Source organism: Xyrauchen texanus, chromosome 8 (genome assembly GCF_025860055.1).
Source record: "Xyrauchen texanus isolate HMW12.3.18 chromosome 8, RBS_HiC_50CHRs, whole genome shotgun sequence".
NCBI lineage: Eukaryota > Metazoa > Chordata > Actinopteri > Cypriniformes > Catostomidae > Xyrauchen > Xyrauchen texanus.
In genome coordinates, this window is record NC_068283.1 from 45,495,378 (window position 1) to 45,520,603 (window position 25,226).

The following is a 25,226-nucleotide window of genomic DNA, read 5'->3' on the forward strand; positions in this document are numbered from 1 at the left end:
ATTGTTTTGCTTGTTTCAAGAAGAAAAACAAAATCTAAGATGGCATAAGGGACATATACTATCCAAGAAAAGCTCATTATTGTTTAACATTTACATTATTAACATGTTGTGATAACTATGTACTTGACCAATATGTATTCCTTATAGTTAAACATGTCAATATTTTGGTAGAATGCTAAAAACATGAAAATCATGTCCTTTTTTTCCCAACACTTATGAAGCCAAAATGTCACCGCATACCAGGAATGACCGTTGTATGTTGAACACAAGACAATCTGTCTCCTCACGCTGAACAATGTGCTTCTTTGTACTTAATGCACATCACTGATCACTGCTGGAAAATATGACCAAGAATGCCACAGATAACAGTTTTTCTCTTCGTCAAGAGCACACTCACTTTCTATTTTGGCTCCTAAAGTGAAGACGGCGCGTTGTCTCGGTAAGAATCAAATTCGATTTAAAAAAGTGTTTAGCAAAGATAAATTAATTCTTCTTCAAATACTTATTTTGATCAAAGCATACTAAAACAGATATTTAATATACTTCACTAATGTACTTAAATGAGCAAGTATTTGTGCATTTGCACTTACAGGTCTGAGAAAACATGAAACAACGATTAAACGCCATTAAAACACACATGAACACAATTCAGTGTCAAGATCGTTTCTGAGGTTGTTGTGTGTTGTTATATTGATCTGTTTGGTATTAAATCATTTCTATTGATTTAGTTTTCACTACTTGTTCAAAAGCGTTGCTTGTCAAAACCAGAAGCACGAATTTAAAACATTTGTCTTCAGTTTTATAACATTATTTTAATAGTGAGTGGGAAATAAATGCTGAAATACTTTAATTAAATATATATCTATATATGATGTAAAAGCAATTTAAAAACCTTTAGGGATATTTTGAGTTCAGTGTATGATGTCACATTAATAATCTATGACCAAAATCTCACATTATATGTATATATTATATATATATATCATTGAAATTACTCTCATAGTTCCTCAGTCTCTTGTTTATTTTGTAGTTATCTGCCTGTGCAGAGAAATAAGAACAAAATGTCTTCTAGTGTGCCACCACACAGACACCACTTCCTGCGTCACATTTCCATATAAAATACCTTTATACAACGTGTTTATAGGAAACATAAATATTTGAAACACATTTTTGCTTCTGTTTTTTATGTGCAAAATGTACAAATGTACTTAATAGTTTTGACGAGTAAACAGAAGGTGTTTATAGTTTATGCATAAATTCTGTAAGAGCCAAAGAGGAATTAGTTCATCTGAAGTAATAGTTTAATTTAAAAACAGTTAAGTGGTAAAAAAGGGAAACTATTTCTTGAAATTCATTGGAAATATATTGGTATAAAATGCATAATTTAGTAATGTTTAGGTTTGATAACATTTCAGTGTTTGAGCTTCCAATCAGATATTATTACGTCATAGCATATTATGCGATGTTGTTTTTAGTTTGAAGTTAGAGATGTTGGAAGCAACACAGTTTTTTGACCGTGCGTACCATGTCTGTGTAATTTTATGTTAAATAAGTAAACATTTAAAAAGAAGATAGTTTGGTTGTTCGTGTTTCAAATACTGGTTGTATTAAGACTGACTTCAAAAGGTGGCAGAAGAATTAGAACATTTATGCATTTGGCAGACGCTTTTATCCAAAGCGACTTACAGTGCACTTATTACAGGGACAATCCCCCCGGAACAACCTGGAGTTAAGTGCCTTGCTCAAGGGCCCAACAGTGGCATCTTGGTGGTGCTGGGGCTTGAAGCCCCAACCTTCTGGTCAGTAACCCTGAGACTCAACCACTGAGCCACGAGACGCCACTACAACAAGAAGCAATGTGTCAACCAGAAGAGGTCACATTCTATATATCAATATTCTATATATCAATATAGAAGCAACGAGACGCCACTACAACTTCTGATTGTACTAAAGAATAAAAGATTACATGGATGACCGGGTCAAGTTGTCAATATCGTTGTAACAAGACTTTGAGTCAAAGGTCCAGTTGCCAGTCCAGTCCACTAGGATGGTTTTAAATACCTTGTTCAAACCCCCTTAAATCAGTCTATTTTTGTGAATTCCGCCCTCTCAGTTTGAACTCATATTTTTATTATAGTTCTCGAGTAAACATGAGATTATGCATTCTTAATGTGTTCTTAGAACAAAGGTTTTTTTTTTTTTTAAAGTTACATTGTCACATTTTTATATGAGCAGGATGTCACATGTCCCAATTAAATGTCATACACTTGTACAATTTATCAATTGCAATATTTATTGGCCAATTTTTAAAAATATATTTTGTATGTTATCTTTAACACAGTGGTGTAGTAGATTCAGAAGAGGTGGGCATCCTTTGAATTTGAAACATTTTTTTTTAAATAAAACATGCACCTGGTCTCTAATATATATATTTTTTATAATCCCAAGCACATGTTCATGATATCCATTGCAGATGAATGATGTTTTTTAAGACAGTGAAGTCTGAGGGGTCAGAGGTCACGCGCATTCAGAGGTGGTTTTCGTCTTGCCCTTTACGCACTGAGATTTGCCCAGATTCCATGAATATTTTAACTCTGTTGTGCGCTGTAGAGGGTGAAATGCCCCAAAATCCTTCCAATTTGTCTTTGGGGAACATTGTTCTGAAAGTTCTGAATTATTTCCTGAAGCATCTGTTGGTAAATTGAGTCAAAGTCTCGAATGATCGGTGCTCTTGAAGGACTCGGCTGTTTTTGGAGGCTCCTTATATACTATGATACGATTGCCTGTTTAACATCTCCTGTTTCACATCGCCTTATTTTAACTCAACAAATTGTTATTAGTCTTAAATTGTCCCTGTCTCAGCTTTTTTGGAGCATGTTATAATCATCTGATTTGAAATTACTGTACATAGAATTCACAAGGTAAAACATCATATAATTTGTAGTTTTGGTGTTTTCAATATAGCAAAGGCTGAATACAATTTACAAATCACTCCTTTGTGTTTTTATTAGAATTTTTTAATTTCTAATTTAAGGAGAGGAATTTTTTTTTTTTTTGGTATGAATTTAAAATTTAAATTATTTTTTACTGGCAACAAGGTAAAAAAAAGACATCTAGCCCCCGTCTCCACTATTCTATGCTATATAACTAAAATACTAAATAGTTTATGCATATAAGAGTACATATTTTAAATGTGAATAGTGTTTTATGGAAGTAAAATGAGTGTAATCTCTTCCAGGACAGTAATCAGGAATCAGAGAAGATGATGAACTGAAGTCTGAAGAAAACCACTAAAGATCAACATGTCCACCAGAAGAGGTCACATTCTATATATCAATGTTATTAATACTGTATAAGCAGCAGTTATATCCGCAGATCATCTCTGAGTAAATAACAACAGCTTTAGTAAAGAATATCAGTAATTATGATTTACAGCACAGTTCATTTCAAACGGCTCATAATATATGAATCAAACGTCACATTAACAATTCAGCAGCAGTTAAGCAAAATCAAAAGATACGTAAATTCAATAAACATGGATTATAAAGATAAAGATAGAGAGAAGCCTCTGGTGTGTGAAATACTTTCATTTTTCCTGATGCTCACACGTTACCAAGGTTGTGTTTAGAAATATGCTTGAAGAGACAAAGACTATTGTGCAACAAGAAGCATTGTTTAATTCTGAAGGAAATCCCAATATACGTAAATCGTATTGATCCCAAGCCTACTAAATAATAATAGCAAATATTTTCAGCTAAATACACTGTAGCTCTGCATCTGTTCATTTGTACAAATAGTAAGTCCTCTGTAAACATGATTTAGATAGGGAGAAAAAACTCTAGAGTTACGGGAGTCAAACGGAGTGACGAACCATTCGACGAAGCAAGAGACGTGAGGAAATCAAACAACATTAACCATCACACCATCTGTTGCAACACACGATTCTTAGAACTTTCAAATAAATTTTAAAATTACCAGCTCATGTTTGTCTAGGATGCATTAGAGGAATTTTCCAGAACTCCATGTGGTGACATACTGTTACGAATGCAGACGAGGGCAGACGAGGTGTGGGGATCTAATTGCGGGTTCTTTATTATTAATCAGAGTGAAGACGAACAAACAGGAACAAATGAAACATCCACGGTGGGAAAACAAAACCAAAACACGAAAAAACATCAAAAGAATAAACAGGCTGGGGAACATGGGAACATAGAAGTATCTGAGACATTCAAAACAGTGAAACATACACATCAACAACGATTGACAATGACTGAACAAAGAACCAGGGTTTAAATACAGAAAGGAACAAACAAGGGAATGAGGTACACCTGGAGAAAACAATCAGGGAAGGAGAAACAATCAGGGGAACACCAATCATAAAAATAAACTACAAAGGACTACAAAAACCAAACAGGAAACAGGCACTAAACTAAACTTCAACATAAAAGCACAAAAACAAAAGACAACAGTGAACATGACAGAATCCCCCCTCAAAGGATCGGATTCCAGACGATCCTAAAACAAAAACAAAAGACAAAAAACCCTCAAAAAACAAGATGAGGGCACCAGGGGCAAACAGACAGTCCAAGGGGGCACAAGGGGCAGACAGACAGACCAGGGGGGCACAAGGGGCAGACAGACAGACCAGGGGGGCACAACGGGCAAGAGGGCAGACCAAGGGGGCACAAGGGGCAAGAAGGCAGTCCAGGGGGGGACAAGGGGCAAGAAGGCAGTCCAGGGGGGCACAGAGGGCAGGCAGGAAGTCCCAGGGGCAGGGACAGGTTCAGGAGGCCTGGGAGGTGGCCGCAGGACAGGGACAGATCCAGGGGGCCCGAGTGCTGGCCACGGGGCAAGGTCGGGTTCGGGGGGCCTGTGAGGAGGCGTGGCCACTGGGGAGGCTGGCGGAGCCATGTGAGGCGGTGCCAAGGAGGACTTCTGAGGCGGAACAGTTGAAGACTTGGGTGGCGGCGACGAAGAAGGCATAGGCAGGGCCGCAGGAGACCCTGGGGGCGGAGCAGAGGCAGGCAGAGCCGAGGGAGACACTGTGGGCGGAGCAGAGGTAGGCAGAGCCGTGGGAGACACTGTGGGCGGAGCAGAGGCAGGCAGAGCCGTGGGAGGCTCTGAGGGCGGAGCAGGGGCAGGCAGGGCCGTGGCAGAGTCAGGTGGTAAGGCCTTGGGTGGGTCAGGAGGCAGAACCGTGGTGGGCTCTGGAGACGGGGACGAAGGTGACTCAAGAGACGGAGCCGTGGTAGGCGGAGCCAAGGAGGACTTCGGAGGTGGAGCCGAGGGAGGCTTGGGAGGCGTGGCCCAGGGAGGCTTGGGAGGCAGAGCCGAGGGAGGTGGAGTCGTAGGAGACTCTATAGGCGGAGCCGTGAAAGGCTCGGGAGGCGGAGCCGAGGGAGGGGGAGCCATAGGAGGCTCTAGAGGAGGAGACCTGGGAGGCTCGAGCGGCGGAGCAAAGGAAGACTCGAGGGGCGGAGCCCTGGGTGGCTCGGGAGACTCGAGAGGCGGAGCCCTGGGTGGCTCAGGAGGCAGAGCCCTGGAAGGCTCGGGTGGCTCGAGAGGCGGAGCCCTGGGAGGCTCGAGAGACAGAGTCCTGGGAGGCTCGGGGGGCGCTGGCTCTCGGACGGGCACGGCCACTGGCACTGGCTCTTGGACGGTCATGGCTACTGGCGCTGGCTCTTGGACGGTCATGGCTACTGGCACTGGGACAGTCGAGGCCACTGGCGCTGGCTCAGGGACGGTCGAGGCCACTGGCGCTGGCTCAGGGACGGTCGAGGCCACTGGCGCTGGCTCAGGGACGGTCGAGGCCACTGGCGCTGGCTCAGGGACGGTCGAGGCCACTGGCGCTGGCTCACGGACGGTCGAGGCCACTGGCCGGGGCAGGCGTGGGCTCAGGCTCGCAGGCCGGGGCAGGCGCGGGCTCAGGCTCGCAGGCCGGGGCAGGCGTGAGATGGGGAGTGGAAGCCTTTCTTCTCCTCCTCCTCCGGGCAGACGAAGTTGGCCGCGCTGGCTCGCTGATCACGGCAGGAGTGGGGGTTGGCTTGCTGGAAGGTGGAGCAGGCGAAACAGGAACAGCCATGGACGACTGGAGGGTCACCACTGTGGGAGGAGAGGCAGGGTCCTCCTCAACAACGCCCACAGTGAACGGCGAGCCGCATGCCAGCAGAGTGTCCTCCACGAAATCGCGGAGCATCCAGCCGCGCCGGTGGCAACCGCTCCTTGAGCGAACTGTTCAGGTTGCCCCGGAAAAAAACCACCAGGGAGGAGTCCGGGAAGTCCTCGACACTCGCCAGCTCGAGGAAATCGCGGATGTGTTCTTCCACCGGACGGTCCTCTTGTTTGAGGCAGAGGAGTTTGTAGTTCGCCTGTTGAACCGCTAGATCCATTTGTGGTCGATCGTTCTGTTACGAATGCAGACGAGGGCAGACGAGGAGTGGGGATCTAATTGCGGGTTCTTTATTATTAATCAGATTGAAAGAAGCGCAGCATCTCGTTCCACTTTTTCAGGGAACAAGGGTTACACATGTAACCAGAGACATTCCCTTTACAAAAAGCTTCACTATGATGCTGCGCATTGCTTAGCGCTTTGGGAACGCAATACCCACGCCACCACACTGGGGCTGTCCGGACCCCTACGGTAGTGAAGTGTGCGCTTGAGATGTCCACTAAAGGACGTAAGAGCCCGGAGTAGCATAAACATCTAAACCATAACATTTTATGAATGTGTGCAGAGAGGACCAGCCTGCCGCATCACAAACTTGTTCAGACATGAGCTCGAGATGTCGACTCAAGGGCATAAGAGCCCAGAGTGGCAAGAACATCCAAACTATAAAAGTCTAATGAATGTGTGAGGAGAGAACCAACCTGCTGCATCACAAACTTGCTGCAGAGGGAGACCTCTAGCCAAGGCTTTAGAAGAGGCGAGCCCTCTGGTGGAGTGAGCCCTGATACCTACTGGCGAAGCTTGACCGCGCGCCTCAAAGGCCAGGGCAGTAGCATCCCTCGGCCAATGCGACATAGTCTGCTTGTGGGTGGCCGCCCCTCGGTTGCGGCTCCCATGGCAAAGAATTGTTGCCCTGACTTACGCCACTGGCTAGTGTGGTGGACATAAGTCTGAGGGGTACAGACTGGACAAAGCCTGAGAAGTCTTAGCTGCTCCGGCGTAACAAACGGCAGGGAGCGAAAGGCTTATAGAGTAACTGGTCAAGGGCCGCGAAAGGCACCTTGGGCAGGTAGTCAGTGTGAGGGTGCAAAAAATGCTTTTGGTCATACCTGGGGAAAACTCTAAACAGGCCGGCAAAAAGAGACAGAGCCTGTAGGTACCCAAGTCTCCTTAGAGACGTAATTGCCATCAGAAAAACCATCTTGAGAGTCAGTAGTCTACCAAACGCTAACTCTAGAGGTTTAAAAAAGGGGGACTACCTCAAAGACTACTTGCTCAGTCCTATGAAGAGGTCCTAGGCCTAGCAGAAGGCCGCAGTCGCATGGCTCACGAATGAAGCACGAGAGTAGAGGATGCCTCTTAGAGGGCACCCCGCCCACCAAGGCGTGGCAAACCGAAGTGGAGGCCACATAGAACCTGGCAGTGGCAAGGCAAGTGCCTGCTGACAGTTCTTCCTACAGAAAATCCAGAACTGATGCAAACTGGCAGTTAGCTGGGGATGACTCGGGGAGAAGTAGAGGAGACATTGCTCTATTAACAGAGGCGAAGAGGTCCTCTTCTGCCCTGTAAAATCTACCTAGATCAGTTCCAAGTGGAGGGAGCCCTAGCACTTAAAATGGTCTCGATATTCTCAGGAGAAAGCCCTGTGTACCTCAGTTGGTAACCTACAGGGGCAAAGGATGAAAGCTTTCACAATTGAGGCTGGGGATGAATATTGTCCCCTGAGCCTGAGAAAGAAGGTCCTCCCTGTTCGGAGGAGAGATATTAACTCAGAGAACCATATCCTGTTCGGCCAGCGTGGCGCTATCATAAATATTGTCCTCTGTGCCTGAGAAAGATCCTTCGCCCAAGGCGAACCGTCGAGGAAAGAAATTATTAAATAAATTTTGGCCCCTGTGCCTGAGAAAGATCCTTCACCCAAGGCGAACCGTCAGGGGAAGAATTAACTCCGAGAACCAAACCATGTTCGGCCAGCACGGCGCTATCAGTAAGAGGCAAGATCCTTGCTGGCGAACTCTGGCCAACTACTACCTTAGGGTGGAGTTTTCACTCCCCCGTTGGTATTTTCTGCCTGTACAGTAAATCTGCTCCCACATACGGGCATCCAGGGATATAAACTGCCCTGAGTGACAGGAGCTGCCCTGGGCCCCAAGGAGAATCCAACGCATCAGAAATACAGCTGACAAGAACGTGGATCTCCCTGATGGTTTATGTAAGAGGCTACCGCTGTATTGCCCACCCGTACCAAGTCATGGCAGCCTCAGGAACAAGTATTTCAGGGCCAGAAATACAGCCATCAACTCGAGACAGTGACTGTGACAACCGAGCTGACGACCCTCCTATCCCCTTAAGCTGGACGACCACTTAAGGTCGCTACCCAACACGTCAGGGAGGCATCGGTCGTTAGCAGCCTGCGACAACAAGACGCACCTAGAGTGGGACCCAAGGTAGAAAACCGGGGTCTGAACCACATAGAAAGGGAACAAAGCCCGAGGCGCGTAACCATTATTAGCCTAGGGGGTTTGGTCCTTGGAAGAAATCCCCTGGATTTGAGCCATAACAAAAACGGTCTCATGTGCAGAAGGTCCAAAGGGATCACAGAGGACACAGTTGCCCTGAGACCTAGTAGAACCTTGACCTAGCCTGACTTTGCTCAGGGTATACTGAGTGGACTCGATTCTAGCGGGAGACAGTTGTGCCTGCATAGTGATCAAACCCCATACCCAATGGACAGTGTTCTGAGTGGGAGAGAGTATGGTTTTCATGGCGTTGAGCCCCAACCCCAGAGAAACTAGATGAGCTAAGGCGGTATCCTTGTGCTGAACTGCCAGTTGCTGGAATTGCGCTAGGATCAGCCTATGTAATTCAAAACATAGAAAGTCTACGTAATTCAAAATGCGGATGCCCGGAGTCACAAAGGAGCCTGCGCTGCATCATGCATTTGTGAATGTGCGGGTTAAGAGGGCTAGGCCAAATGGAAGAACACGATACTGGAAGGCTTCGCCCCAGAAAGCGAACCCCGGGAGCTTCCTGTGTTGCGGCAGAACTTCTAAGTGAAGAGGTGCATCATAAGAACAATGGTGACCAGCCAAATGTGATGTTGGGCTTTTGACACGATCGTCTTGATCGAGCATCTTGTACTTGAACACCCAGACTGGGTAGTTCAGGATTTAAGATCTAATGCCAGATGCAACCCCTCACCCTCCACGGGAACCAGGAAGTATATGAAATTGGGGCATCTGGTATGCCTGCAAGACCGTTATGGTGTGCAGGGCAGCACCAGCCTGACCTGCTGCTTGATACACCTTCCCCACTAGGATGGAGGTGGGCCTGCATGGCTTCGTGGAGAGGGAGGGTCTTTTCATCGATGATGCCGAGCCCGGTGAGAGATAACCCGCAAGCGTCTCTTCAACCGGCGGCATCATCGAATACCCCCGTGCCTCAGCACCCACGATAGTCGAATATATCGACGTTGAGGGCACGTGAACACGGGAAGTATAGGGTTTTTGAGGTGACGGCGGCTCGCCTCACAGCCAGTCTGCCTACCCTCTTGCGATGGAAGCCGATGAGTTCGTTGCGACACCGGAGGGCATGGGCTCTGATGCCGAGGACTCCCCTGGGCTGCCGCTTTCGGGCTCGCATGCCCAGGAAGAGGCCGACGCACAGATGTCCTATATGCTTTCCCGGGCAGCCGATAGCGTGGGCTTGGACTGGAACCCTCCATCCTCCCTACAGCCATCACGGCTAGACGATTGGTTCTTGAGTGCTGGGCGCCACTCACAGCCTCGCCCCCCCGGTTCCATTCTTCCCTGAGGCCACCTGCTCATCCGCCCCGCCACCCTCGACGGCGGAACGCACCACGGATACACGGCGATTCCCCAGGTGGATAGGGCTGTTGCGCTCCACCTATACCCCGGAAGCACTACCACCTTGCGGGGTCGCCCTGTACTCCCTTCCCGGTCCTGTAGAGCAACATCCTCGCTCACCGCTTCCGCCCTGCATGCCATGGCTCTCCTGCAGGTCCACCAAGCCAAGGCACTGCGAAACATGCACGGGGGTGGCCCTGATCCCAACACGCTGCAGGAACTGCGCTCAGCGACCGACCTCGCCTTAAGAGCAACGAAGGTCACAGCGCAGGCACTCGGGCAGGCGATGGCCACACTGGTGGTCCAGAAACATCAGCAATGGCTGGACTTGGTCGAGATGTGTGAAGCTGACAAGACTCGCTTTCTCAACGCCCCTGTCTCCCAGTTCGGCCTCTTTGGCGACACCATTGAGGACTTTGCCCAGCAGTTCTCCCTGGTGAAGAAGCAGACGGAGGCCATCTCTCACATCATGCCTCGCCGCAAGCCTGCCGCCACGGCCCTGGCCCCGTCTGCTCGCCGAGGGCGTCCTCCCACGGACAGAAGACCTTCCGCTCCACCTCAACCAGAAAGCGGGCCCAGCTCTCAGCCCCGGCGTCGAGCGAACCGTGGGAAGCGTACACCACCTGTCTCACGAACCCCATTGAGGACCCGGAAGGCTCCCAGGCGCTCCTGAGACAGCGGAACCAGAGTGCAAGAAGTTAGCTCCGGAGGTGGTAATACCGCTCCGTCCCCCGGTGGAGGGCCGGGAGGAGAATCTTTTGTTTTTTCATTTGCCGCACCAAATTCTCAATAACAGAGCTATTTCCTTTACCTCTGGGTCACATGGCCCGCAAATGCCGTTCTCACGGCACTCTGCTTTCAGGCCCCAACAGTGCCGGCTCCCTAGATGCGGTGTTCCCGCCCTCAGCCCCACGGCTGTTCCCCGGCTGGCCGGTTCAGACGAGTCCAGAGGACGCCAGTGTCGGACCTCCTCCTCAGTCATGAACCCGCCCCCCGCCGGGTGCGCGGAGCAAGGTAAGTGCTTTGAGTTTGCTCTTAGCACCAGGGCCTCGGGAGGCCGCGTTGCCCCCCGACGCCGCGTTACCTGTTCCGCACCGCTGCGAAGCCCCGCCGGGTACATCCAAAAAACCTGTCCCTTTGGTGCCCCTTGCACGGAGCTTAGAGGCATGGCTTTCGCTGCCCAACCCGTCGCGATGGTTGCACCGGACCATTCGACTCGGTTACGCAATTCAGTTTGCCAGGTCTACGCCCCCCTTTGTGGGCGTTCGTTTTTCCGCAGAGCACGACAGACACGTTCAGTCCCTGCGCGAACAAATCGCCTCCCTTCTAGGCAAGGACGCAATAGAGCCTGTCCCTCCAACCGAAACGAAGAAGGGTTTCTACAGCCCTTACTTCGTTGTACCGAAGAAAGGCGGCGGCTTACGACCGATCTTGGACTTGCGAGTTTTCAATCAGACCTTGCCCAAACTCCCATTTAAAATGCTCACCCAGAAACAAATTCTATCTGGCGTCCTGCATCTAGATTGGTTCGCAGCGATGGAACTTAATGACGCGTACATTCACGTCTCGATCCTCCCTCGACACCGACCCTTTCTGCGGTTCGCGTTCGACGGCCAGGCGTATCAGTACAAAGTCCTCCCCTTCGGCCTGTCTCTGTCCCCTTGCGTCTTCACGAAGGTCACAGAGGCGGCTCTTGCCCCGCTCCGAGGAGCCGGCATACGCATACTCAATTACCTCGACGATTGGTTCATTCTAGCCTCCTCGCGGGAATTACTATGCGCACACAGAGACCAGGTGCTCGAGCACCTCGGCCGTTTAGGGTTTCAGGTCAACTGGGAGAAGAGCAAGCTCACCCCGGTCCAGAGCATTTCTTTTCTCGGTTTGGAGTTAGACTCAGTCTCAATGACAGCATGTCTCTCCAACTATCGTGCTCAGTCAGTGCTGAAATGCCTCGCTTCCTTGAAGCCAGGCACCGTGGTCCCTCTAAAATGTTTCCAACAGCTCCTGGGGCATATGGCATCCTCTGTGGCGGCCGCACCGCTGGGGTTGATGCATATGAGACCACTTCAGCACTGGCTCCAGACTCGAGTCCCGAGACGAGCATGGCGCCGCGGCATGCACAAGGTGAAAGTTACCACTGCCTGCCGCCAAACCTTCAAACCCTGGACAGACATCTGATTTTTTAGGGCAGGAGTGCCCTTGCAGCAGGTGTCCCGACGTGTTCGTAAACTGGGTTGGGGCACCGTTTGCAACGGGCGCGCAGCCGCAGGCCGGTGGAACCGAGGCCCGCTGCGCTGGCACATCAACTGCCTAGAGCTGCTGGCTGTGTCCCTTGCCCTGAAGAGGTTTCTTCCGTTAATTCGCGGCAAGCACCTCCTAGTCAGGACAGACAGCACCACGGTGGTGGCCTACATAAACCGCCAAGGCGGAGTAAGCTCCCTCCACATGTCACAGCTCGCCCGTCGTCTCCTCCTTTGGAGCCAGCAGCGACTCACGCCACTGCGCGCCACTCTCATCCCCGGCAACCTCAATGTGATAGCGGACGCGCTATCAAGACAAAGCTTGCCCAGCGGAGAGTGGAGGCTCCAACCCCAGTCGGTTCAGCTGATTTGGGACAGGTTCGGCAAGGCCCAGGTAGACCTGTTTGCCTCCCAGGAAACCTCCCACTGCCCGCTCTGATATGCCCTCACAGAGGCTCCCCTTGGGACAGATGTGCTGGCACACAGCTGGCCCACGGGGCGGCGCAAGTACGCTTTTCCCCCAGTGAGCCTTCTTGCACAGGTGCTATGCAAGGTCAGGGAGGACGAGGAGCAAGTCACTCTGGTGGCCCCCTACTGGCCCAACCGGACGTGGTTCTCGGATCTCACGCTCCTCACGACAGCCAATACCTGGCGAATTCCCCTGAGGAAGGACCTTCTTTCTCAGGGACGGGGCACGCTCTGGCATCCGCATCCAGACCTCTGGAACCTCCACGTCCCTGGAGGGGATGCGGAAGTTCTAGCCAGTCTACCACCGGCCGTTATAGACACCATTAACCAAGCCAGAGCCCCTTCGACCAGGCATCTTTACGCCCTAAAGTGGCGCCCTAAAGTGGCGTTCTGCAGACTGGTGTTCTTCCCGAGCCGAAGACCCACAGAAGTGCGCGGTTAGGTCAGTGCTCGTGTTTCTACAGGAGAGGCTGGAGAGGAGGCTGTCCCCCTCCACCCTCAAGGTGTATGTCGCCGCTATCGCGGCCCACCACGACACGGTAGACGGCAAGTCTCTTGGTAAGCACGACTTAATTGTCAGGTTCCTAAAATGTGCCTGGAGGATGATTCCCTCCCAGCCTAACCTGTTCCCCTCCTGGGATATCTCGGTTGTCCTCACGGGACTCCAGAGACCCCCCTTCGAGCCGCTAGACTCAGTTGGACTCAGGGCCCTCTCTCTCAAGACATGCAAATACTGGTTGCCAACTCTCATTGGCCTTTTTTCATAGTTCAGAGGTGAATATCGGCACTCAAGAGAGACCCCTAGTGTCGCTTCTCTGACACAACGTCTCGTTCCCTCCATCGGGGAACGGAGGTTACATACGTAACCTAGACGTTTTGTTTGTTTTTTTCATTTGAAAAAGTATGTGCAGCATGAATTTGTCACACTGCAACACATGGACCAGAGCATCTGAATGAGAATGGTTTAAATCTATGCTCGTGATACATTCAGTAAGCATTCACTAATTACAGGTTACTAAACATCCATTGCAGAAATAACTGGTATATGGAGACTGATTGTTTTTTTGACAGTTTTGTTTGTTCACACTGCAGGATTTTTATTTTCTTCTCAAATCTGATTTTTTTAGACTGTTTAAACTGTTGGTTATATGTGGACAGATCAGATTTTTTTTCTGTCAGAAATTAGATGCTTTTTCTAGCACCCACATTAGTTGTCAAATTAATGATACAATCTTGCGTATGTTCACCGTGTGTGTGAGAGTTTAGCAGTGGATGTTTTTCATAAGGGCAGTATCCAAATATTATGAATGTACATGCTTCCCATTTTTAACATTCAGTTAACTGCTAGGTTTCATTAGACATATCATTGTCAGCATTCATATCACCCTGTATCTCAAGACTGGTTGCCCACTGAAGCTAAACAAGGTTGAGCCTGGTCAGTACCTGGATGGGGGTCCTCCTGGGGTCTAAGTTTGCTGATGGAAGAGGTATTACTGAGGCCAGCAGGGGATGCTCACCCTGAGGGCTGTGTGGGTCCCTTGTCAGGCAATATCTACAAATGCACCATGTCCACGGGTGGCTTGACAACCCCCGTGTGTATTTGCCACAAGTTACCTCCCCACAGTCTGGGCAGGTTGTGGTCTATGCAGGGTCTTTTCCCCCTGAAAGAATAGGAATGGAAAAGGACGCCTTCCCAGACGCATCTGTAGCTATCTATAGTAGGGATAGTGACGTGGCAAGGGGAACACAACGTCTCGTTCCTTCCATCCGGGAACGGAGGTTACAAAAGTAACCATGACGTTTTTTAGCCCTACCTTTATATGATGTTTAGATTTAATTTATTGATCTTTTTTCCAAGTTTGACCTCATTTAATAATTTAATAAATTATTTAGTGAGGGGTTTGTGTTTTGTAGTTGGGGAACAGACACAGTCTCTATGTGATATCTAAGTGATACAGTTGTAATTTATGTGACCTGCATAATGTCTCAAGACAACTTGTAGACAAATGGTTAAGCCATTCTGTCTGCTTCCTGACCTGGGCCCCAGTTAGTCAAATACAGGCATATGCAAAAGTTTAGGCACCCCTGACAATTTCCATGATTTTCATTTATAAATATTTGGGTGTTTGGATCAGCAATTTCATTTTGATCTATAAAATAACTGAAGGACACAGTAATATTTCAGTAGTGAAATGAGGTTTATTGGATGAACAGAAAATGTGCGATGTGCATCAAAACAAAATTAGACAGGTGCATAAATTTGGGCACCCCAACAGAAATATCAAATCAATATTTAGTTGAGCCTCCTTTAGCAGAAATAACACCCTAGAAGCTTCCTATAGCCTGTAATGAGTGTCTGGATGAAGGTGTTTTGGACCATTCCTCCTTGCAAAACATCTCCAGGTCAGTTAGGTTTGATGGTTGCCGAGCATGGACAGCCCGCTTCAAATCACCCCACAGATTTTCAATGATATTCAGGTCTTGGGAATGGGATGGCCATTCCAGAACATTGTACTTGTTCCTCTGCATAAATGCCAGAGTAGATTTTGAGCAGTGTTTTGGGACGTTATCTTGTTGAAATATCCAGCCCCGGCGTAACTTCAACTTTGTGACTGATTCCTCTACATTTATCTGCTGATATTGATTGGAATTCATGCAACCCTCAACTTTAACAAGATTCCCAGTACCGGCACTGGCCACACAGCCCCACAGCATGATGGAACCTCCACCAAATTTTACTGTGGGTAGCAAGTGTTTGTCTTGGAATGCTGTGTTCTTTTGCCGCCATGCATAACGCCCCTTGTTATGACCAAATAACTCCATCTTTGTTTCATCAGTCCACAGCACCTTCTTTCAAAATGAAGCTGGCTTGTCCAAATGTGTGGTTGCATACCTCAAGCGACTCTGTTTGTGGCATGTTTGCAGAAAAGGCTGCTTCCACAGCAAGATGATGTTGTAGGTCTTTGGAGGTGGTCTGTGGGCTGTTTTTGACCATTCTCACCATCCTTCACCTTTGCTTCTCCGATATTTTACTTGGCATGCCACTTCTGGCCTTAACAAGAACTGTGCCTGTGGTCTTCCATTTCCTCACTATGTTCCTCACAGTGGACACTGAGAGCTTAAATCTCTGTGATAGCTTTTTGTAGCCTTCTCCTAAACCATAATGTTGATCAATCTTTGTTTTCAGGTCATTTGAGAGTTGTTTTGAGGCCCCCATGTTGCCACTCTTCAGAGGAGAGTGAAAGAGAACAAAAACTTGCAATTGGCCACCTTAAATACCTTTTCTCATGATTGGATTCACCTGTCTATGAAGTTCAAGGCTTAATGAGCTCACCAAACCAATTGTGTGTTCCAATTAATCAGTGCTAGGTAATTACAAGTATTCAAATCAACAAAATGAAAAGGGTTCCCAAATTTATGCACCTGTCTAATTTCGTTTTGATGCATATTGCACATTTTCTGTTAATCAAATGAACCTCATTTTACTACCAAAATATTACTATAAATGAAAATCATGCAAATTGTCAGGGGTGCCTAAACTTTTGCATACGCCTGTACTATCACTATTAAGTCTAAGAGCCAAATTACTAGAGAGGAGAGCAGCACCTTCCCTCTCTTCAGAAGGCCAGGTCTACACCAAAATCGTACATTTAATTTGATGTCAACTGCTCTGTTACCAGAAATTCATTTAACAATGTTGACTGGAGTCTCTATTTCCAAGTTCCCTTACAATAGAATCACCTATTACTAGGGCTCATTCAAAATTATTCTCAATGGGTGAATCACTTAGTGGGGAGAATCAATTGGAAACCCTAACATGAACTGGAGAGTGGTGCTGTTTTGTTGAGGGAGCATGCTACTGAGACGTCCAAAATGTGTGTGTTCCTTGCTGTTCTACCCGCAACCAAAACCGTATCTATTGGCTTCTCTTTCTCACTGATGTCCACTAGAGTTCAGATGTGTGCCTCTAACTCATTAACCTTCTCCACCAGCCTGTCTAATTCTTTACATTTATCACGTGTGAATCCCTCACTGCTGACAGAAAAAGCTATAGTAAACATGTGGCATGTAATGCAGAAGGCGATAACATGAGTGGATGCCATGACTTACTGGAATTGTTTGTTGTTGTGGTGGTGGTTTTTGTGCGGCGAGGGTTTGAGATCAATGTGAATCCCTCACATAATTGTTTGCTGTTGTTGTGGTGGTTCCTGATCGATTAATTCAATAATCCTCATTTAATGACACAATCATGTATTGTTGTAATGAGTGTGCATCCTGTCCACAGCATCAAAACACAGCTAGCCCCACGATTGTCATGATTCCCTGTGAATGCACATCAATTAAATTAGGAGTGAGAAGCCAGTAATTTCTAAGAGATATTTTTGCTTTAGGAGCTTCTTTTAGACTTAAGATTTTTTTGTGAATAAGGGCCCAGATATCTTTTGAGGTGGATGGGGAAAGAATCCCACTGATGGCAGAGCAGTCTATTTGAAGTTTAGGGAGAGAATACACAGCAGATATTTCAGATAAACAAATGGCAGGTTGGTGCAGAACCAGGGCTTATATAAAATAGACCTTTGTCATCTCCCAGGTAAATAAAAGGTCTGGTGCTATCAATTCAGCTTGTATCATCACCATATGTGGCCGTTAAAAATGTGTGATATCACTGCAGCGGCAGTGGCAAGGATGGACATCAAGGCCAATAGTTACATTAGGAAGTGGCTGGGGTTTCAGATGTTGCATTGTTTTAAAAATAAAATGCCTTATAATTCCCTCGAAAATCCATAACCCTGGGTTACAAGCAGGAGAAGACAAAGTTGTTTGAGCTAAGGGAAACAACATTCCAGTGTGTAAGGGCTTGTCAAGTCCAGGTCCAAACAGGCCATGTCTGGAAGGCAGAGGAATTTATAAACATGGCAGTTTCAAGGCTGAAGCATCAAGAGATTTTTCAGGTAGAGCAGGCCTTGGATGGAGATGGCTGCCGAACTGTGGTCAGAAGCCTCTAGAATTCATGGTAGTGATGGAGGTATCTAAGATGGAAGAGGAAAGGTACACGATTAGAGTAGTCAGTCAGCATCAGCAAGGACTCTTGCCATCAAAGGACATCATGCTCCACAAAGGTAGTACATCGAGTTTGTCAAAAAGGGAGGTTCTGCACAATGCAAGGCACCAAGGGAGGCAAGGTCGATCCTTGCACCTGGAGATAATCAGACTGTGGTGGTTGACCTTGGTTTAGAAATATCCTTCTGAGACATAGTGATTTGGTCATCAGCAGAAAGGAAAAGTCTTAATGGTTGAGCTTACTGTCCCATGGAAAGAGGGACTGGAGGTAGCTTATGAGAGGATGAAGCTAAAATATGCTGATCTGGCAGCCGAGTGCAGGGAAAACAGATGGAGGGCTGCCACTCAGAGGTCGGCTTTTTTTGAGAATTTATCTGAACATCAGTGTAATGCATGTTGAAATATATTTGTATCATTGGATAAGTATAGGAAGAAGGAATGATCAAAAGCGGGGTGTTCAGAAGTGAGAAGGAATGGTGGACATTTCCAACATGTGGTAAGGTAGTATGCGGAAGGCTGTTAGGAAGGATTTATTTCAGCTGCCCTGTCTCACCTTTTCCAGGGTTTTCTGGAGGGGATTGAATGGGGGTGTGAAGCCGTGCTAAGCTTTGCATTGGCGGCTAAGGCAGTCTCGCTGCTCGTTTCACATCACTCTCCTACTTAATATAATGGGGGTTGGTTTAAGTATAGATATGTCATGATGGGAAATGAGAAATGTCTTCATGGGAAAGCAAGAATGAGAGGCATTGGAAAGGATCTGGTGTCCAGCTGTGGGGGTAGCAGGGAAACATCCCTGACCTTAATACAGGATTACATTAACTGCTAACTACTGAAATGCAGTTTTATTAACAAGGTTCGGGAGGAGCAAGTTCATTAAATCCTACCAGTCACACAGCCAGAGTAACAGTATATAAACAGATGCTTACCTCTACATAGCATTGAGAGTTTCTGGCATCCCACCACCTCCCCATCTCCTCCTAACTATTCCATCAATACTAATCCAGTCCGGGGGAGTATTCAAGCTTGTCTTGAGCCTCAAGACCTTTGCCCCGGACAGTGAGACACACGTTTACACTATCCTTAATACAGGATAACATTAACTGCGAACTACTGAAATAGAAAAAATAGCACATAACATACCCCCCAGTGAGTAAACCAAGACTAATGCATTTTTCTTTTTTTCAGATTCAACTGAAAACACAGAGAAGGGTCCAACAGGAAACAGCAGCCCAGAGCAAACATCTGAAGATTCCGAAACAAGTGATTCAAGAAAGGTGATTATGATGCCACTTTATCACAGCACATTTTATACCATAGTAGGATAAATAATGCATTCAAAGGCTGAAATCTGACAAACAAATCTGACCTGGATGTCTTGAGCATGTTTAGAATTTTTTTTTTTTTATCCTCAAAAGGGCCAAATAAAATGGACCTTCCCAGAAACTTTAAACCAGATTTGTAAACACTAATGATAGACATTTAAATTTTTTTTATGATGTTACAAAATACAAAAAATAATAAATGAATTATGCTTAGGACATTGTTCTTAAGTAACATACTAAGTTTCACTGCCATAAACAAAAGCATTGCCAAGATACATATTGACTACTGCTTCTCATGTTTATTATTATATTCATTAGTGCAGATTCAGTAAAACAAATTAAATAGTTAGTTTTTTCAGACATGGTCTGGAGATCATCTGACCCATGTTTAGTGATGATTAGACAAACTTTGTTGGGGAAGCAGTTAGGGATGAACAGAGATTTCAGCTGCTGAAAGATTTCAGCTGAAAATTATATTTTAATTTTTAATTTTTATTTTTTTGTCAGAAAGAGAACAAAGGCAAACAGTTACTTTCAAATGTGGAAACACTCACATTGTTTACGTTGCCCATTAAAGTCTACTTCTTCAGAATAATCACTCCCTTCATTACCATATTTATAATGAGCATTTTCCAGTCCACTGGTATTGTGTGTTATTGTGTCATAGATATTAAAGCAGCATATTAGCACCCTTAAACTAGTCCATATGACTTGTGCATTATATCCAAAGTCTCTTGAAGCTATGCAATAGTTTTGTAAATCGCAAAGAATGCTTTTAATAAATAAATGCTTTATATTGTCTGCATGCTCAGCATGCAACAGTAAATTAGTTCTGCTGTGTTGTTGACACACTCATAAGCACACACGCGTCCCTTGAAGTGTTACTATGAAGTGCGGCTTAAAGATCATCCTGGAATTTTCCTTTAAAATATAAACCAGAGGGTTTTAAAGTTTCAAGTTAAGAAATTATGACTGAAATTGTATTCTTGTCTAATAAAATGTATAAATAATAATGATAATAATTTAAAAAGCCTGAGTAATGGAATATCCCTTCACAACTAACGTGAATGCAGAAAAGATCCATTAAATAATTTCAGATCCACACACAATGTTCGGAAAAAAAGTGCTTATAGAATTGGCCTCGTATTCACCAGGATTACAGTTAATAATAAAGTTTTTTTAATAAGCTACACATTTCTTATGTAATTCTTTTCTTTCTTTCTTTTTTACAGTAAAATAAAATATGTAGTTTTAGTTTCGTTCTAATGGTGCCAAAAAAAGTTTTTATTTATTTAGAAATTTTGGAAAATAGCTAGTTTTTAGGTCTGTAGTTCATCATCAATAAGACAATACAAAAAGCAGCTTTAGAATACAATATATTGTTTACTACCATTATATTGATCATAAGTCAATCATTGTCACAGTTCACAGCTGTCACGATCCCCTGTTGTCTGCCAAGTGTTTCACTTGTCAACTGTCATAAAAATACACTTCCCATAATTCCCGGCCCTCATCACTGCCAGCACTCATTCATTGTTCTCACCTGTGTCTCGTTTGATCATCACAATCCCTGTGTACTTAAGCCCCGTTGTTTGTTCAGTCTCTGTCAATCGTTGGATGTGAATGTTCCTGCCTGAGCCCGTCGTGGACGGTTTCCCCTGTTTATATCTTTTGTTTCCCATTGTGGATGTTTTGTTTGTCTAGTTATTTACAATAAAACCGCATTTAGATCCCCACTCCTCGTCTACCCTTGTCTGCCTTCGTAACAACAGCAATCCATTTCACAAGTGAATTCATCAATCAGTTGGTGATTTATTATGATTTTTTTAGTTAATGCTTACAAAACTTGTACATCTAGAGCCAAGAAGTATATTAAAACAAACAACAACAAAAAGGAAAATAAATAAATGGTTTAAATAAAAATATTAAATTGTTTACATATTTCAATACACTTTACAGCTTTCTTGTTACTCAAATTGGAAATTATTCTTTAGGTATTGCTGAACCTCTGAAATAAAAATATTAAATCTAATGGTTTATAACCACCATACTTACATTTATGAATACTAAACATTGCCAACGAAAGCAGAAAATTAAACAAATAATATTCCTTATGAAGAGACATGTCATAGTTAAAAAAACAAATAAAACATTTTCAAAACAAAGTTGAAAGCTTGGAATGATATGATCTCTAACAATCTTGCAGAAATCAGACCAAAAACAAGTCGAGTAGAGACAACTCCAAAATAAACGAAAAAATGTTTCCTCCTGCAGACCACAAAATGTACAGAATATATCGACATCACAATGAAATCTCCCTATAAGAAAATAATTAGTGGGGTAGTACTTATAAATAAGTTTGAAGGATATTTCTTTGATTTTATTTGTGATTAGATATTTATGGGGTAATTTCCGAATGTTGCACCATCTCATTCCAGCCACACCCTGCATCAGACATGCTTGTGTAGAGTCTCGGGTGTGTTGCATCATAAACATAAAATGTATAGGTCCCTGTGTCAAGTTCAATATAGTTTACTCAATCTTGTTCAAAAGAGAATTTTGAATGCAAGAACGCCTACTGAAGTTTTTTTTTGACTGTATAAACTGTGCGTTGCTCACACAGCTGAAGTTTCACTTACTGCCTGTTGTGTTTGTGTAAGACTCAACAACCACGCCGTGTAGCTCTGTTCATGTTGTGTTTACTGAACTGTCGCAAAACATTACATTTGTTGACCCTTGTCGTAAATCACTGCCGTAAGCCTTAAAGGCACCATAACCTGTCACTCGCAGTGCATAACATAACAGAGTCCAACAGGAAACAATACTGAACGTTTTCAGACATAACATTTTCTCCCCGCCCTGGAAACTGAAACATAACATTCAGCCCCCATTCCCCAGTGTCACAATCACCCTGTCATATAGTCCCCATGCCAGACGGGCGGGACCCTCATTCTCTGAGGGCGTGCTGGCCGTGAAGCTGCGTCGGGCGGTGCTGGTGGATTACCCCCCAACCGGTTAGCTCTTGGCCTGGGCTGCCAACCTAGAGCCACTGCTGGGGACGGAGGTGATACTGGTGCTGTGGGGGCTGCGACTCTGTGCAGGCGGTTTGAGTGCCAACGAGTCCCATTCTCCAGTCTGTAAGTGGCAGGACCCAACTGCTTAGTCACCCGCAGGGGCTCTGACCAGTATGACTGCAGCTTATTTTGGCGGTGGAGGTGTTTGATCCTGACCCAAACCCCTGCAGAAAGTGAGGGGTTTTGCACTCTGTGCGTGACATCAAATCTCGCTTTCATCCGAGCCTGCGAACCTTTCACCTGAGCTCTGGCTTTCTGGAGCCCTGGGCTTTCACGTGTAGGAGCTGGCTCAGCTCTCAAACAGTCCATTGGTTGCTTTAGTTCGCGCCCAATCATGAGCAATGCAGGTGACACTCCAGTGGTGGAATGTTTGGATTCCCGGATGGTCAGGAGAGTTTGGTCGAGTGCGTTGCTGAAGGTTTTCCCTTCCTCCAGACAAGCTTGGATTCCATTTTTAAGAGTTTTATTCAGTCTTTCCACCCCCCCCCCCATTACTCTCTGGGTGATACACTGCCGTCCTGATGTGCTTGATGGACCGTATCGTTAGAAACTCAGTGAACTCTGCCGAAGCAAATTGGGGCCCGTTATCCGTTTTGACAACACTGGGGAGGCCCCAGCGCCCAAACAGGTTGTCCAGGCGGTCGATGATGGAGTGTGCAGTGATGGAGCTCAGCTGGAAAACCTCTGGCCATTTCGAATGAAGATCGTGCACAACCAGCAGGTAGCGAGCGTGAGCAGGTGCCCCGTGAAGTTCTCCACAGAGGTTGACCTGAATATGTTCCCAGGGTGAAGACGGCCAAGGGGTCGGGGTGAGAGGGGCTGTGGCAGGCTGACCAGTTTTCCCACTCAGGAGGCAGCAGACGCAGTTACGCACCAGATCCTCAACATCAGAGTCTATGTGGGGCCACCACACTGTGTCATGGCAGCGCTGCTTCACCTTGACCACCCCCAGGTGCCCCTCATGCGCCATGTTTAGTACTCTGGACCTGAGAATCTCCGGAACGACCGCACGGTGGCCACGGGCCAGACACACTGCCCCCCAGCAGGAGAGCTCGTTGCGGAAGCGGTAATAGGGAAGCAACCTGTCATCCACTTTGGCCGGCCAGCCGTCCTGGACGTAGTTACGAAGAATTGTGAGGGCCTCGTCTGTAGCTGAGGCCTGCTGCAGCTCCGCCAGAGTGACTACCGAACTGAGGGGGCCGTGCAGGATGTGGACCCAGTCTTCGTCGCTCTTTGTGTCTGGTGTCACCTCGGCCGTCTCCTTCGTCACAGACACAGCTCTAGACAGGAGGTCGGCTACCGTGTTGGCCTGCCCAGGCATAAACTCCAGACTGAAGTTATACTGGTTCAGCCTGTCAGCCCACCGCAGCAGTCTCATGGGCCTGTGCCCCGAGCCTTTAGTTGCCAGCAGTGCCGTCAGCGCTTGGCGGTCCGTGCGGATGGTGAAAGGCCTCCCGTATAGGTAAACATGCCAGCGTTCGCACGCCCACAGGCAGGCCAGGGCTTCCCTCTCCCCCACCGAATACTTCTGTTCTGCTGGAGTAAGTGCCCGTGAGGCGAAAGCCACCGGGCATTCCACCCCCTCTTGAATCTGTGAGAGCACAGCGCCTAGCACCACCCCGGAAGCATCGCAGGTGACCATAGTGGGCGCGGTCAGGCTAAAATGGGACAGTGTGGGTGGGGACGTGAGCTGCCGTTTGAGGATGCACACGGCTTCGTGGCAGGCCGGGGTCCAGTCCCACGGAATATCCTTCCTGAGAAGCTGGCGGAGGGGGGCCGTTGAGTCAGAGTAGTGTGGCATGAATCTGAGGTAGTAAGCGGCCATCCCTAGGAAGGAAGACAGCTGGGATGGTGAATGCGGGTCTGGCAGGGACAGAATGGCCTCAATGTGGGACATTATTGGGGCGATGCCCTCCTTCGAGAGCCTGAAGCCCAGGAACTCGACCTCCTCAACCCCGAACATGCATTTCTCAGAGTTCAGTGTGACCCCATGCTGTTCGAAACGCTGAAAAACCTGCTCCAGGCGATCGTCATGCAGTGCGGTGGAGGGCGCATGCACCACCACGTCATCCAGGTAGATGGAGACACCCTGGATACCGGCCAGTATGAGTGACATTATCTTCTGAAAACAGCTCGGGGCTGATGAAAGTCCAAATGCCATACGTTTAAACCTGAAAGCCCCCACGTGCGTGACAAACGCCGTAAGATCCATGCTGGCCGGTGCCAGAGGGACCTGGAGGTAGCCGTTTCGTAAGTCCATCTTACTGAAAACAATGGAGCCGTGGAAATGGCTAGTGAGCTCCTCAGCCGTAGGTAGGGGATACTTATCAGTGATGATGGCTTTGTTGACATCTGTGAGGTCGACACAGAGCTGCAGTCCGCCCCCCCTTTTCTTGGCTATCACCAGGTTAGACACCCACGGCGAGGCGTCGACAGGCTCTATGACGTCCGCCTCCACAAGGCGATGCAGTTCGGCCTCCACCGCGTCACGGAGGGCCAGGTGAATGCGCCGTAGGGGCTGGATAACAAGGCGGACTGATGGTTTTACAGTGGGCTGGTGTACAAAACCAGTCATGCGGCCCAGCCCGTTGAACACTTGTGGGTAGTGGTCAGGCCAGGAGGTGGCAACTTGCAGGACATGCAGGCCCCTAGCATCACTCACACTAAAACCCAGGGCAAGGAACAAGTCTAGGCCCATAATGTTAGCTCCCTTCCAGGTGATGCAGAACATGGTGGCAGGCGCACATTGTTGATCATACCTGACGGGCAGGCGGGCCACACCCAGAGTTGAGATGGGAGAATGGCCGTAGCCTAACAGGGGTTTAGCAACTGCTTCCAGAGGCACGTGACTGAAAAAGCGATCATGTGCATTTGTTTAGAATTGACACTTTCGCCCCTGTGTCCACGAGGAGTGGAATGAGAGCTGTGCCCACACGGCATGTGCAGAGCTTGAACGAAGGCTGTGAGGTCTGTACAGTGTTTATGGGGACAGCCGCAGTATCATGGCAAGCAGGGGAAGAGCGACAGCA

The 25,226-nt window shown here is 47.1% G+C and overlaps 1 protein-coding gene across 1 annotated transcript in view; it reads left to right on the forward strand.

Annotated features, from left to right (window-relative positions):
• The first annotated feature begins 423 nt into the window (after window positions 1–423).
• LOC127648273 (interferon-induced very large GTPase 1-like) overlaps window positions 424–25,226 on the forward strand; it is a 39,511-nt gene continuing 14,708 nt past the window's right edge. Inside the window, exons 1-4 of the mRNA XM_052132860.1 lie at window positions 424–439; window positions 1,703–1,874; window positions 3,239–3,318; window positions 18,987–19,075. Of these exons, the coding sequence (XP_051988820.1) occupies window positions 3,303–3,318; window positions 18,987–19,075 (105 nt within the window). The 5' untranslated portion in view covers window positions 424–439; window positions 1,703–1,874; window positions 3,239–3,302. The remainder of the gene's footprint in view (window positions 440–1,702; window positions 1,875–3,238; window positions 3,319–18,986; window positions 19,076–25,226) is intronic.